Raw genomic sequence first — 14,969 nt, forward strand, 5'->3', positions numbered from 1 at the left:
TTTGCCAATTAGCAGTCTTCTACGCTATCTCCGGTTGAACCATGGGAACCATTGATCTTGTGTACTAAGTGACTAAACGTATGGCTCGAATAATGAAGCAAATGGCCTAAATCCAGGCCAGTAACGAGATTTCTTCTAGGTATACCGCTTCTGTGGGAGCATCTCCGTGTAAACCATGTATCCACCCATAGGTGGCGGGAAGTAGGCCGCTTCCAAGTCGCACCTGGTAGGTATCTACGACTATATGCGAAAAGAATGTCTCGTGTTTCCTTCATATTGTCTAGGAACTAATGCTATTTGCAACCTAAGAGACATCATCGGAATATATCTGGATCCAACCATCGATCTCGCACGAACCGATTTGATAATCGATGTCTCCTCCCTCGGTAAGCCATCACAGAGCGGATATTATTCGACGATTCATCCTCTGGAGGCGGCGGTGCTGAGCTGGAGCTGTGGCCCTTGGGCTTCACAACCAATAGAATGATCATTCCAATGACGACCAGGAAAAGCAATAGCATGATCTTGCGTTTAGTGGTTCGTTTTTGATAACTCGTAGCCTAGATGTGTCAAATTGAATCCAAGTGAGAGAAGAACTGGTAAAGCGAAGACATACCACTTTCAGCTCCTTATCTGCGGCCTTAACCTCGGTACCCATTCGCTCGATGTTGTAATCTATACGGTCCAGCATGGTTCCTTGGTCGATGATCATGCTCTGCAGTTCCCGGAATATATCCGAGAGCTCAATGATTCCCTTTGCGATATCGTTGATTTCACGCTCGCGCTGCGCAATAGCGGCATCATTCACACCCGTCTGCCGCTGCGAAGTCTGCTGCAACATCGTCTGCGAGAAAGACCTGTCGGCATCTGACTCCATCATCGAGGGATCCGTGTATGGGTTCTGGGCCTGCGGGGGTGTGATATCGAATGGCGTCGCAATTCCCTCGAGGTCTCGTAATTCTGCACAACAAGTCACACATTAGCCGGACTGAAACAAACCAGGGCGGGACAAGAAAAAGAAAAGCAAGAGAGAAGGGAATCGCATACTCCGCAAATAAGTGCTCTGCTTCTTCCTAAACCGCGCACTAGCTTCCTGCACCCTAGCAGCCAGCGAAATCTGAATATTCTTCGCCATAGTCTCCTCGCCACTAGTAACAGCACCCTGTGCCTTCGACTCCGCAACCATAGTCTCAATGCGCATGATGGAGCGCTGACAATCATGGAAAGAGCGCGTGATATCCTGAGTTAAGCGCTCAATGATGCCCTCATCCTTCCTGCGCAAATCCTCGTCGCCGAAACCCGGGAGCAGGTGTTTCTGATGCAGCTTGTCAAGCTGGGCGGAGTTCTGGGCGATTTCCGCTAGCAGCTCGGAGACCTCTTCCTGCACGTCGGCCCAGCGCGGTGGGAGGAGGTCCATTTCAATGACCATGTCGCCATCTTCGTCAGTGTCGGAAATCAGGCGCCGGTTTTCTTCCGGGTGGGAAGGTGTGTCGGAGAAGCCATTTGTTGGTGTGAATTGTGGCTTTTTGGCGGGGTGGTGGATTAGGGATTGGCGGTAGGAGAGGTAGCTGTGTGCCAGAGGGATTTATTAGTGGGATTCGCTTTGTAGGCTAGGGTTTCTGGGTGGTGCTGTCTTTCTTGTCGGGGCGCAAGGTTGCGTCTGACGTAGGGCATGGGGCTGCATACAGATTGGTGCGATCCCGCCACATTGTGAGGGCGTTGGAAGGATCGGATCAGATAGGTGGTTTATTGGCGCGGTGAGCTTATCAGACTCATGATCAGCTGAGGGGATTAGGCTGGTAGTTTGGGGCCGCGATGTAGTCGGAGGTGAGTGACAGGAGCTCTCCACATGTGCATCGGAAGGGGTCGCATATGCCCGGTATTCATCGTGTAATTATGTGGTATTGTCTATGTGGAGTTTGGTAATTTTGGTATGAGTGTGTAAGTATTTATCGCCGTTGGGAGCCTGCAGGGCTGCAGCTTCGGTCCTTCGTGAAAAGTATCATAAGTATGGCGTTGAAGGTTGATTATTGCACTGTAACATGTACTAGGGCTCTTCATCGTGTAATGTCATTATGTAGGTCGTGTGCTCTGCTATATAAGAAAGCTCTCCTTTCATATCGAGTACACCGTACCCTGCCTACCTGTAGGTTCTTACATTGAGCTTTAGCAGGCAAATACGTACATTCAGAAGGTCCTACAACGCAATAAGAACTCATTTTCTCGAAGATCCACCGTATGTGGGCTATTGTAAAGTCCATTTGACGGTCAACATCTGTAAATTCAGGCGACACACTAGGTATGTCGATATCATGTAGTTAGTTATGGACCCGCAGTCTACAACAGCCCTAAAGATAGGAGAAGTACGCCTCAAGCCAAGACCTTGCTAACGTTAGCGCAATGGGCCTCTTAAGGCTGGCTTTATGCTGTCACTGTTAGCTCGCTCAGCATGGTCCTGAACCTCTGACATGAAGCTCTCCATTGTCCACCAGGCGTTGCATATGCCTTGTGAAAGATGATACCCCGAGGTCATTGTTATAGCAAACAAGAATCGCGGTCCTTGACTCCTTGATCAATCGAACAGGAAATCACGAAGGATGAATACGCAGTCAGACATTCAGCCCTGGAGGTGTTAGACGCCCCCACCGCCCTGAGCTGACGACGCTGACTGGGCACCTCAGGCACGCTATTTTGGTACCTCTGGTAAGGCTAATTCCCCTTACTCTCTTCTCCATATTCGACCCCTCCTTCTCTTTAGATTGCATTCTTCCTCATCTACATTCATCATGGTATGTATTCTTATAATTTGCCAACTTTACAGGAAACCCTCTGTTGTGCTGTCGAAATTGACACTCCCCCACATTGCGGGGTATCGACACTGAACCTCTGGACCTCGCTGACCGTGGCATAGGCCGATTCCCTGACCGAAGAGCAAGTGTCCGAGTACAAGGAGGCATTCTCCCTTTTTGTGAGTACCCCCACATGCAAAGTTAAAGACGTGGAAGCCGGGGCCATGCTGACCGGGAGGTTGTTATGAAATAGGACAAGGATGGCGATGGTGAGTGCGATCACGCCCGACAGTTCATTCGAGTCGACAGCAGCGTCGTCTGCTTGGGAATTCTACGATGGAGCATACTAACCTAGAACTACACCAGGACAAATCACCACCAAGGAGCTTGGTACCGTCATGCGCTCCCTCGGCCAGAACCCCTCCGAGTCTGAGCTGCAGGACATGATCAACGAGGTTGACGCCGACAACAACGGCACCATTGACTTCCCCGGTACTAGACCATAACCCGATGATTTGAGAAACGAGACGGTTATTGACGTTGCGGTAGAATTCCTCACCATGATGGCTCGCAAGATGAAGGATACCGATTCTGAGGAGGAGATCCGTGAGGCTTTCAAGGTGTTCGATCGTGACAACAACGGCTTCATCTCTGCCGCTGAGCTGCGCCACGTTATGACTTCTATCGGCGAGAAGCTGACTGACGACGAGGTTGACGAGATGATCCGCGAGGCGGATCAGGATGGTGATGGCCGGATCGACTGTATGTTTGCGAAACAATCCTGGAGTCTGCTTGCCTACCGTATACTAATATATTCATCTCCACAGACAACGAGTTCGTCCAGCTGATGATGCAAAAATAAGCGCTGCAATTATCATACGCCTTTTTCATGTTAGCTGACATAGGAGCTTCGTTACGAGGATGTTTCTCTTTCATTTCAATCATCCAGTGCCGATTTCCCGTAGTTTATGCTCGTTACACTACACATCTTGGATGATTTACGATCAAGCGTGTACCGTGGCATGCAGATGGAATGGATTGGGCCATGTTCCGAACCTAGTATTTATAATCTACAAACCATCGCTCTCTCCATGTTAGTCCCTGGTGTTGGTTTGTACCAACACGGTCACCTTCCGATAGACATCCCTCGAAACTCTGTAGCAAGCGCATGATCCCAATCTTGTATAGCCGTTCAACCGCTGGATGCCAGTCAATTCCCGACTATCGATTAAATCTCAAGACCTCCATAAACTGCCTCGCAACGTCCGCCCCAGACCACGGATCAGGCTCTCCCTCTGCATCATCTCTTCCGATATCAGTCCTAGAACCAGCCTTCTTCCACCGCCTCAACCGCTCTTTAACCTCGCTTCCAACACCAGGAATGAGAATAGCCTCTCGGCCCTCCATACCCAGCCTAGCCCAAAACTCCCGAATCAACGACGCAGTCGCCGTATACTCAGCATCGATATCCGACTCCTCAATATCGGCAGCAGAGATATCAATGCCAGAGTCAGCTTCCAGATCAATACCCCCCGCTCCAGCTACACTCCCAAACGACCCATCTTCCCTAGCAACAGGAATCGCCTCCACAACCGACGGCCCCCGCCACTCAATCTCAACCAGCGTACCACGCACCCGCGCCGTCGGGACCGTCTGACGCACATCGCCAAGCCGCACGCGGAAATCGCCAACATCATAGACGACCCCATTCGGCACAGCGAGCGTGAACCTATGACTCCAAAACGGCTGGCAGGCGTAAGTAAAATGCTGGAATAGGGTGCCGTAGGAAGCAGGGGGGATGGTAGTCATGACCATTGGTGGGGCCGGGGAGTGATCCGGCGCGATACCGTTTACCGGGCCTGTTGGGGTTTGGTTTGGTGCTGGTGGTTTGTCTGCTGGCTCAGAGGTGTAGATGAAACCGTGGGTGGGGTAGTGGCTTAATGAAAGGAACTGCATGTAGCGCGGGTTTGGGGGTTTCTTGTTGGTTGAGGAGGCGGGGAGGAGGCCTAGGGTGTCGCGGAGGAGCTTTTGCTCCAGGGCCCAGCGGCCGATTGGAGCGATGTCTTCATCTGGGAAGGCGGCGCGGAGGCGCTCCGTTACTGTACTGAGGGCTGTTGAGGAATTGGGGTTTGAGGGGATGAAGTAGACGCTTTGTGGGTTAGTCTAGGAAGTTAAATATAGTGGGAAGATTGATTTACCCGGTGATAGGCATTTTTGATGTTTCCTTTCTTGTGCCAGGTGCAAAGAGGAAGATAGGGTGATGGTCACAGCACGGTCGAGTTGATGATGCTTTGAGCTGAGACGATAGGGCCGGTGATTGCTACGATTTCGGCGTTTTCTAGACCAGCTAGAATATCATTCAAGTGACTGATGGCAGATAGTAATCATGCAATATAGATGTCGTGCTCTTTCAATAGGAATGATGCTCAGGTCCAATGCCAGAAGGAGAGACGAGATAGTGCCTCTCAGACGAGACGGGAGCTTGGCAGTCTATAGCATGATTAGTATAAGTACGGACAATAAGAAAGACTCAGCTACCGACCTTTGGATGATTTTTATGTATGGGGTTGTTCTAGAGACTGCGTTACAAGTGGTTTAGCAATTCTCTAGACAGAAGCCCATGATCACATTGGTATGCAAACAATGCAAACACCAACATCTGGACCGAAGCCTAAGGAAGAAGTTTGTTTGGTGTCAACACGCTTCTTTTCTACACTCCGTACAGAGCATGGGATATTGGAAACCTCCAAGGCGAGCTCTCCTTCCATGAACCTTTGAAACTAGTTCTAGAAGCTGGGACCTGTGGTCGGGCTCAGCAGTACAGCCTTATTACGCTCCGTTGTCCGCCAATTGTCCCCTAGTCTTCGATACAGTCACTGTCAGTCCGTCATAATAAAGCAGGACCTTTGACCATATGGATGTCCGATCAAGATCAATGATATTTGGAAGGGCACACGAGTGACACGACAATGCTTTATTCAGAGTGAGGCGATACTCTAATTGATTGTCGAAGAGTTCTAGAAATCGATAAGATCGACTCCAGAGCTCCAGGGACCAGGGCCCATCGGAGTCAGGGGCCGCAGTGGGGTTGGTGGCGCCCTCCAACAGGGGAGCACAGCCCTGAATAAGACTGAGCATCTTGGCACTTTGGAGTAAAGTCTAGACTTACACCATTAAAGACTCTAATAATAACGGCTTCGACCCTGCAACTTTCACCCTTGTTGCGTGTAAAGGGATAACATTGAGGTTACACCAATCATCGTTCAAATGTCTCGGGCATCATGCCTTCATGGAGCCACAGGGACGATCACTGGAGATCACAGGCCAGGCCGCGTCTGATCTCTCGTTGAGGTAGAGATCTCTCACAATGCATGACGTTGCCCTCCACTGTTCCACATGGTGTTAAAATGTGTCCATTCCCTTTTGCGGTTTGCATTGTTAGGGAGTCAATTCTCTCTGAAACGCCAATGCCGGTCTTTACTTCTATTCTGTCCGGTCATTGACTTATACACCTTCACTCCTAATCTGGATTTCCTATGGCCATTCTTTTGTTATTTTCGTGATTCTAGTTGCAGCATCGGCATCAGCTGACTGCGTTCATTATGTTCTCCAAGCGCAAAACCCGACCTATATCAACCGCATTCTTTCTGATCGTTGCAACGTACATTCTCTTCTTCTGGCTACCGAGGACACAAACTCCCCGGAGTCGTCTCACAAAGCCAATCTCCAGAAAAGATAGCACTATCCGGCAAGATGCCATCCGTCTGGATAAAGTGACTGCGCGATACCCCGTTGCGCAATATATCCCGCTACCACAGGGCTCAGTGACAATCCCCCGCATCCAGCATGACTTTCCGAAAGAAACCCCCAGCGAGCGCAACGAGAGACTCAAAAAGCGAGATGCTGTGAAGGAGGCATTCCTATACTCCTGGAATGGATATAAGGATTTCGCATGGATGCGAGACGAGCTGAAACCTCGCACTGGAGGGTATGACGATACCTTCAACGGTTGGGGTGCCACCCTCGTTGACTCGCTGGATGCGCTTATTATCATGGGACTGGACGATGAGCTTCAGCTGGCACTGGAGGCTTTGGACGAAATCGACTTCACAACGACCAAGAGTAGGCAGGTTCCTGTCTTTGAGATCATTATTCGCTACATGGGCGGCTTCATTGCTGCTCATGACCTGACCGAGGGAAAACATCCTATCCTGCTGAGAAAGGCTGTCGAACTGGGCGAGATGATCTTCAATGCGTTCGACACCCATAATCGCATGCCCCAAGTGCGGTGGGATTGGACCAGGTAAGCCGAAATGCAGGACCTATACAACACCCAGATATCGAGATTGACGAAATGAAGGTCCGCCAAAAACCAAGAAATCTACCCCTCAGTGCGCACCAGTTTGGCAGAGATGGGCTCGTTAACCATGGAGTTCACTCGCCTTACCCAATTGACCGGAGATCCCAAGTACTACGACGCGGTGCAGCGGGTCATGAACGAGCTCGAGGTCGGCCAAGACAAGACCCGGATGCCTGGTCTGTGGCCAACATGGATCGATACGGACCAGATGAGATTTGACGACTCCGAATTCACCATTGGTGCATGTGCGGATTCCGCCTACGAATACTTACCCAAAGAGCACATCCTCCTAGGTGCACAGACCGACAAGTATCGTCGGATGTATGAAAAGGCCATTGCGACATTCAATGAGAACCTGGTTTTTAGAGCAATGACCAAGGACGAGAATCGGCAGGTCCTCTTCACTGCCAACGTTGTTGCAATGAGAGGCGATTCAAAGACCTTCCAATACACACCTGATCACCTCAAATGCTTCATGGGTGGCACCGTGGCCATCGGAGCCAAGGTCTTCAACCGCCCGGAAGATATGGAAGTCGCTAAGGGACTTACCGACGGCTGCGTCTGGGCATACGACGTGATGCCCACGGGTATCATGCCGGAGATCTTCAAAGTCAGTCCTTGCAAGAAAGCCGATAAGTGCCCGTGGGATGAAGAGCAGTGGATGTCAGATGTCATTTCGCAAACCATCGAAAACGAGGAGATGCGCGAAAAGGCAGAGGAACGCATCAAGACCCTGGGTCTGCCGCCAGGTGTGACTGATATCAAGGACGCGGCGTATAAGCTTAGGTTCGATTCACTTCTTCGTTTGATGCACTTCGGCTCATTGACATATTTACTGTACAGACCTGAAGCCCTCGAATCCCTATTCGTCATGTATCGGATCACTGGAGATAAGACTCTCCAAGACTCCGCGTGGCGCATGTTTAAGAACATCGATAAAGCGACGCGGACTAAGTACGGACATTCTTCCATCAACGATGTGCGTCATGAAAGGCCAAAACACATGGACAAGATGGAGAGCTTCTGGCTTGCGGAGACTTTGAAGTACCTCTACCTCATTTTCTCTGAGCCGGATCATATTAGTCTGGATGACTATGTGCTGTATGTTTTTTCTCCGGGTGTTTATCTTGCCTTCCCAAGCTAATTCTTTCTAGGAGCACCGAAGCACATCCTTTCAAGCGGCCAAAAGCCTCGGGTCGGTGATATCTCATGTTTATGTGTGTACAGCTGGCTTCTTCGCAATATAGATTTGGGTGATGGGGTCTGGCGTTACAGGCATTGGAATTTCGGGCTCTTCGCGTCTACTTTCTTTTCACCGCAGCAAAGGAATCACTAGCTTCTATCCATAATATCCATTATTGAAAGTGTCTACATGTATCGATGCATGTGTCCTGGCTAGGAACCATTATAGCAGCCATCTCTTCTTGTTATACATAAGTAGAAACATCAACAGAATTCTTCAACTCTTCTCGCGCGCTCCCCTCCGCCTCATCTTCATATTGAATCGAATACCTCACCTCCTTATGGATAACCATCCTATCCGCACCCTCCCCTTCCTCCGGCTCAACCGCACCCGCAGCACTCGGATTCCGAGTATGCGTCCTCGGCACAAGCTCGATCAAATCCGAAGCAACAGGAAACGACCCCCTAGACCCGGCTTTAACTCTATTCTTCCCCTTCTCCAGCTTCGAGAAACTCTTCTTCTTACGGGGTTCACTGAACGCGAACAACGACCGACGCATCGGCACGCGCACAGGATTCGACCCGGCACCATCCCCAGCGCTGTGCTGATTATTCCCCGGCGCATGCCCAGCATCAGCCCCCACAGGACCCGATGAGGAGGGATTCTTCGTCGAACCCCCACCACCAACAGGACAAAACAGCGGATGTGACCCGGTTCCAGCTCTCTTCCTCTGCACGCGACTCTGCGACATGGCCCTCGAAGCTGAATTCGAACCAGAACCAGAAACAGAGCCAGATTTGGAACTATTTTTCGTCTCGCGGGATCTGGACATGCTACTTTCCAGTGTCGAGTCACCGGCCGTACCGTAGTTGGTGCTAACGGCAGCCATGAAGGGTCTGAGACAGAAAACGCTGCAGGCAATTAGGGCGTAATGGACCTCGACTTGCATCCAGACGGTGGGTTCGACGGCGGCGAGGGTTGTGTCTTTGTTGTTTAGGGCTGTGCGGAGTGTTGCGATGTGGAATAGGGAGAATATTATGATACTGTATTTGAGACGAGGTGAGTTTCGTAAACTGGTGTGTTTTTCCCTCTCCCGGGATCCGATGTAGGTATGATCTATCATTTTGGTGGGTGTTACTCACGGAAAGCGGAATATAAAAGCAAAGCCAACGGCTAGTTTGCGCCGGAGGGACATGAATAGGCCTTTTAAGAGGACGATAGCTAATAGGAAGAGGAGAAGTTCTGTGATGACGTCGACAGCGGCGATGAATTGCCATCGGTTGTACTAATTATGATCAACCTTAGAGACGGCCTCGTGGATTTGAGGTTTGAGATATATCGCTTGTGTTTGTACATACCAGGTTGCGGCATTGGCCCCCGTCACTCCGCCACGGTGTATTTAGTTCGCAATTGACCAGGATGATGAAGACTGCTGGGATCACCCAGGCCGTGCAGAGAGCTAGGGTCGCCCAGGATGCTCGGTTATGTGGTTTCTGGGGCGTAAGGCGGAGATAGATAGCCACGACGCAGCATTTGGAGAGATAGATGATTATCAAAGAGATGACATCGCTTGTTGCGAGCAACTAGCTGTTCAGTCTTGGTTCAGGGAAGCGATGAAATAAAAAGCCGGAATGGGACTTACTGCCTGGATCTGATGGAGGCGACCATCCTTCAGTAGCGAGATGGATGTGCCGAGTCCGCGCGAGCAGGCGTAGAAGATCAGACTAGACTGCAGCACAGCAATGGCCTGTATATCAATCAAATTCCTGTATCAGCCTTCTATTCATGCATCTCCTTCCCTTCCCGATATAAGCCCTAACTCACCGTCGCCCCTAACAAAATCCAATCATCCCGCGCAAACGGCGGAATCAACATAAGCCGCACATAGAGCCGAATCAACAAGCACACAAGCGTAACAACCAGCCCCAGCGCTGCTGTAATAATCACCCACGCGCCGTGGTGAAATTCATCGACAACCTCAAAGGGCGGCGACTGGCCCGGTGGCACATACGGGCCCATGGCAGGGGTGGGGGAAGCAGGAGCCAGCTCAAACGGAGGCTAGACAATGATCCTGCTAGTTCCAACGAATATACCATGTGCAAGGACGGAGTCCATGTATATGTATACGAGAAGGAGAATATCAACACAGACACAGGATGAACCGTGGAAGGCTGTCAGATTGGAGAGCCATGTGGGGTGGAAAGGCGGGACTGATGAAAGAAGGGGTTGGTTTCGATATTGTGCTTGTATATACTCAGTTAAATTTGGGGCAGAAGCAGGAGGTATGCGGGCGGCGAGTTCGAGGCGATAAGGCCCGAGTAGCTGGGCTACGGCTGCTTGCGATTGTGATTGTTGCTGGGTTGCCAGATCATATGTCGATAGCCGTTGAAGCTACGGGTTATCGAGTTCGGGGACGGACAACATGGAATGGTGTATTCTCCCAGGATACAAGTTAGGGCTTGGGTACCTACGGGATGGGTAGATGTTGGCGCCGACGCCGTGCGTGGATGGTTAATCCCTTCCTAAGGCTTCCTATTCACCTGAACGGCAGAATATGCATTGTAGGCGTTGCGAATTATTGCCAATTCTTGTTGACGCTGAGGTCATCTGGGTTGGAATGGCGTTTTGCCTTCTCTCCCTCACTTCAAGGCGACTCCCAAAGCCAGATTAATGCTGTGCATTATAGGGCATAGCGGCTCACTGTAGCGTAGATCAGCATGGCTGCATGTGCCCCCTTGTAAATTCTGGCATGGGTTTTCAGCAGGCTGTATTCCGATAGGCTCGTCTGTTGCTTCGAAGCAAACAACGCGAGGGGCTAGTGCGACCACCCGGCGCCCAGTTTGTTCTGGGCATGGCGTGTGGCGGAAGTGTCTGGGGGATAAGCATCAAGGGAGGGATCTGCGACCAGGATTAATAGGAAATTTAGTTCGAGCGATACATCAGAAATGTAAATAATTCGATGTCAAAGCCCGTTCTCAAGGGTTACATACATGGGATTTCTTTGTTTCTTTTTTCAATACATCGTCTTGGTCATCTCCTTTTGTTCACGCCCAAAGAGAAGAAAGAATCCATAGTCCAACAACAAGAGAAACACATAGCACATATGTGTAGAAATTTAGAGTAGCCCTACAACCCCAGAAAGCAGTCCAAATTCCAACATTGTCTTCAAGTCTAACGTCCAATGTTAGATGTGCAAACGCCCCCCTTGGCATGCAAGGTCCCAATAGCCCCATTCCAGGCACAACGAGACAAGGGATAGACAGCCCTCCCAAAATATGAGTTCAACAGTTCCATTCTCAATTGGGTGTGAGATGCAGTAGCCTCCATCAAACAACGATGTGTCATTTCGAGGTGTTTGAGAGTTCTTTGTCCACATGGCGAGAATTTTTCCCTAGCCATGTCTTGCTCCCACGTCGAAACCACGCTTCCGTTGCAATGCAGAGATAATCCCAGCTCCTTGGAGTTTCTCCTAATACCTGCTTCTTTAGGTTAAGAAGATTCTGTTAGGTTTATTAGGTGGTTCTGTTGTCGCGCACTATATACTTCACTTGCACGATCCATCGGGGCGTTCGAGTTGCCAGGGTATATAGGGTTTACTTCTATCTTTTCTTCCCGCGGGGGATCTTCATCTTCATCTTCAATATATTGTCTGTTTGTTAGAAAACTCGCAAACATGACGGTTTTCAAGAAATCCAGGCCTGACTCGCAGCAGACCATGACCGGCCTCGATGACGACGAGGAGTACGGCCAGAAAGGCCTTGTTGAGCCCCGGTATATGGGCACTCTGGCTGACCAGCGGGATATGAATGCTCTTGGTCGAGTGCAAGTTCTTCGAGTAAGTTTGCTCTGCTCTATCTCTCGATACTGTCCTTGCTGACACCAAGAAGAGAAATTTCCGCTTTATCTCCATTGTTGGATTTGGCTGCACTTTGATCTGCACATGGGAAGTCATCTTGACGTATGCGTTCATCCCTGCATATGATGATCATGCGGGCCACTGACTCCCTTAATAGATTGTTGGCGGCTGGCTTGACCGACGGCGGTACAGCGGGCTTGATATGGGGATTCATCGGCGTCTCAATAGGGTTCACCCTTGTCTACGCCAGCATCGCTGAGATGGCCTCAATGTATGTGCTTGATGTGTTATGGCTTCTTGGCAAGCTGTCGGTACTGATTGATTGACAATAGGGCCCCCACTGCTGGTGGGCAGTATCATTGGGTGTCAGAATTCGCACCCAAGAGGGGGCAAAAGTTCCTAAGCTATATCACAGGTAAATACTGTGTAGCTAGTCACTAAATAAACCTCATCAGCTGACATATCCTCAGGATGGCTTTCTGCAATGGGATGGCAATGCGCCATCGTAACCATAGCCTACCTTGCTGGCACAATCATCCAAGGCCTGATCGTCTTGAACCAACCAGACTATGATTTCCAGCGATGGCACGGTACTATGCTAGTGATTGCCATTTCGACTTTCTCAATTCTATTCAACACCTTCCTGGCCAAGAACCTTCCCTTCGTGGAAGGACTGATCTTGATCATCCACGTTGTTGGTCTGTTCGCCATCATCATCCCATTGTGGGTACTTGCGCCGCGCAACAATGCCCACGCAGTCTTCACCACGTTCAACAACGGCGGCGGGTGGAATAACCCTGGGACTGCGACGCTGGTCGGATTGTCGACGACTATTACATCCATGCTTGGGTATGACTGCTCTGTTCATATGTGTAAGAAAGAGCCCTCTGGATTGGCGTCATTTGGCATGGTGCAAGTTGCTAACATCCAAAAGCCGAAGAAATTAAAGACGCATCTGAAACACTCCCCAAAGCAATGATGTCCTCTGTCGCCGTCAACGGTGTGCTAGGGTTCATCATGCTAGTCACATTATGCTTCACACTGGGCGACGTCGACAAAGCCCTGAACACCCCGACAGGATTCCCATTCATTCAGATCTTCTATAACACCACCGGAAGCATCGCTGCAACAAACGCTATGACAGCCGTGGTGGTCGTAACCCTAATCGCCAGTACCATCACCGAAGTAGCCACGGCGTCGCGGCAGCTGTGGTCTTTTGCGCGTGACGAGGGCCTGCCCTTTTCGTCGTTCTTCGCATATGTAAGTCACTTGTCTGCCTCTTAACCTGTGTGATCGAGTACTAATCATCAAATATCAGGTCACACCAGGCTGGAACATTCCTCTCAACTCCGTGTTGGTGTCTCTAGTTGTCACGATCCTACTATCAATGGTCAACCTCGGGTCGCAGGTGGCTCTGAATGCCGTAACCTCGCTAACAATCACATCCCTGCTATCAGCGTACATCGTCTCAATCGCCTGCGTATTCCTGAAGCGCGTTCGGGGCGAGCCGCTTCCGCATCACCGGTGGTCACTTGGAAAATACGGTATGGCGGTCAACTTCGGGGCCCTGGCATTTCTGTGTCCATTGTTTGTCTTTGCCTTCTTCCCTCTGTCAACGGATGTCACGCTTGAAACGATGAACTGGAGTGTGGCGATGTATGTCGGCATCGTTGGATCGGCGTCGATTTATTACTTTGTTCGGGGGAAAGATTATTTTATCCCGCCTGTGGCTTTAGTTCACAGAGACGAAAATAGTTAGGGTTGGGGTGAGAGTGGGCTGCAGACTTCCTCTTTTTTCTGTTTATTTTTTCCCCTTTTCTGTTTATGCTTGGCTTTCAGGAGATGGTCTACTGGATTATGATGATGTGATGATGTGACGTATATAGGTGCTTACGATGTGTGATGTAGGTACGGTCGAGATTTTGTTGTTATTACACTTGTTTCATGCATTTCGATCGAATAGACTAGCAAATATTGACGACCCTAGTTATTCGTGATGATAGTGAGAGCCTGAGAGGTCTTCAGGAAAAGCCTTTAACCGTCCCGCCGGGATTGAGATTAAGTTATCAGATGGAACGGTCCACGGATTAGCCGTGTCATGTGCCGTTCCCCTTACCCAAGCACGCTACTTCGTATTGTACAGTGTCCAATACACAAAAACGCCATCCCAAGCCGCAAAAACAAGACACAAAGTGGATCGGCCCAGGAGCCGAGATACGGCGCCACTAGCGAGAGTGAGACATACGCCGTAGTGACACACACGGTCGAGCTAGTCAGCTCGCGAATGCGTATTCTGTACTTTGTACATTGATGTAGGGAGTGATTCCAGGCTATGAGCGACTATTGAATCCATGACCCCTGAGCGCCCCCGGCCCCCGGGCGGAAGCCCTAAGGGTGATCTGCTTTGGATTCTGCTTCTCTAACACAGTAGAACTCCCTAGTTAGCGGCCTAGCCCACTCAGAATAACCCACTGATTGATCTCGCCCGGGCTGGTCTCCCCTCCTGGGCCGGTCGGTCGGGCAATCGATGGGCTACCGAGCGGCATGTATGTATGTTGTGCTAGGCTAAAAGGCTGTGATGACTGATGAGCCAAGTCCAACAGGAGACACAAGGTTAGACCGGCTGTTCGGAAAGTGGGGTGATCAATATGAGTAGAGACCCATTTGTAAGAATGGGATGTTTTGTCCATATTCGAGGGACCCCCTGTCTGGGATTCCGCGTACATGTAAGATGTGGATCGTAGAAGGTATGCACAACATAACAAGCGTATGCTGCCCAGG

The 14,969-nt window shown here is 50.3% G+C and overlaps 6 protein-coding genes across 6 annotated transcripts; 3 read left to right on the top strand and 3 right to left on the bottom strand.

Annotated features, from left to right (window-relative positions):
- Positions 1 to 314: 314 nt before the first annotated feature.
- N7515_005339 (t-SNARE syntaxin TLG2) lies at positions 315 to 1,709 on the bottom strand (the record flags this gene model as incomplete). The annotated part of the gene is made up of 4 exons (XM_056666083.1): positions 315 to 560; positions 617 to 960; positions 1,048 to 1,568; positions 1,687 to 1,709. The coding sequence occupies 4 exons, from the start codon at positions 1,707 to 1,709 to the stop codon at positions 315 to 317; spliced, it is 1,134 nt and encodes a 377-aa protein (XP_056519679.1).
- Positions 1,710 to 2,786: 1,077 nt separating this feature from the next.
- N7515_005340 (calmodulin) lies at positions 2,787 to 3,651 on the top strand (the record flags this gene model as incomplete). Its single annotated transcript, XM_056666084.1, has 6 exons — positions 2,787 to 2,789; positions 2,912 to 2,968; positions 3,043 to 3,058; positions 3,156 to 3,281; positions 3,339 to 3,551; positions 3,617 to 3,651. 6 exons carry the CDS (start codon positions 2,787 to 2,789, stop codon positions 3,649 to 3,651), a joined length of 450 nt encoding a protein of 149 aa, XP_056519680.1.
- A 359-nt stretch (positions 3,652 to 4,010) lies between these two features.
- Positions 4,011 to 5,001, bottom strand: N7515_005341 (uncharacterized protein; the record flags this gene model as incomplete). Its single annotated transcript, XM_056666085.1, has 2 exons — positions 4,011 to 4,938; positions 4,988 to 5,001. 2 exons carry the CDS (start codon positions 4,999 to 5,001, stop codon positions 4,011 to 4,013), a joined length of 942 nt encoding a protein of 313 aa, XP_056519681.1.
- A 1,390-nt stretch (positions 5,002 to 6,391) lies between these two features.
- N7515_005342 (glycoside hydrolase family 47 protein) lies at positions 6,392 to 8,352 on the top strand (the record flags this gene model as incomplete). The annotated part of the gene is made up of 3 exons (XM_056666086.1): positions 6,392 to 7,092; positions 7,150 to 8,250; positions 8,304 to 8,352. 3 exons carry the CDS (start codon positions 6,392 to 6,394, stop codon positions 8,350 to 8,352), a joined length of 1,851 nt encoding a protein of 616 aa, XP_056519682.1.
- A 224-nt stretch (positions 8,353 to 8,576) lies between these two features.
- On the bottom strand, positions 8,577 to 10,351 carry N7515_005343 (uncharacterized protein; the record flags this gene model as incomplete). The annotated part of the gene is made up of 5 exons (XM_056666087.1): positions 8,577 to 9,375; positions 9,475 to 9,617; positions 9,691 to 9,915; positions 9,975 to 10,079; positions 10,157 to 10,351. 5 exons carry the CDS (start codon positions 10,349 to 10,351, stop codon positions 8,577 to 8,579), a joined length of 1,467 nt encoding a protein of 488 aa, XP_056519683.1.
- Positions 10,352 to 12,005: 1,654 nt separating this feature from the next.
- On the top strand, positions 12,006 to 13,947 carry N7515_005344 (putative GABA permease; the record flags this gene model as incomplete). Its single annotated transcript, XM_056666088.1, has 7 exons — positions 12,006 to 12,167; positions 12,220 to 12,290; positions 12,346 to 12,459; positions 12,521 to 12,603; positions 12,659 to 13,060; positions 13,123 to 13,448; positions 13,507 to 13,947. The coding sequence occupies 7 exons, from the start codon at positions 12,006 to 12,008 to the stop codon at positions 13,945 to 13,947; spliced, it is 1,599 nt and encodes a 532-aa protein (XP_056519684.1).
- Positions 13,948 to 14,969: the final 1,022 nt, after the last annotated feature.

Source organism: Penicillium bovifimosum, assembly GCF_028826915.1.
Source record: "Penicillium bovifimosum strain IBT 22155 chromosome Unknown utg000005l_segment0_segment0, whole genome shotgun sequence".
NCBI lineage: Eukaryota > Fungi > Ascomycota > Eurotiomycetes > Eurotiales > Aspergillaceae > Penicillium > Penicillium bovifimosum.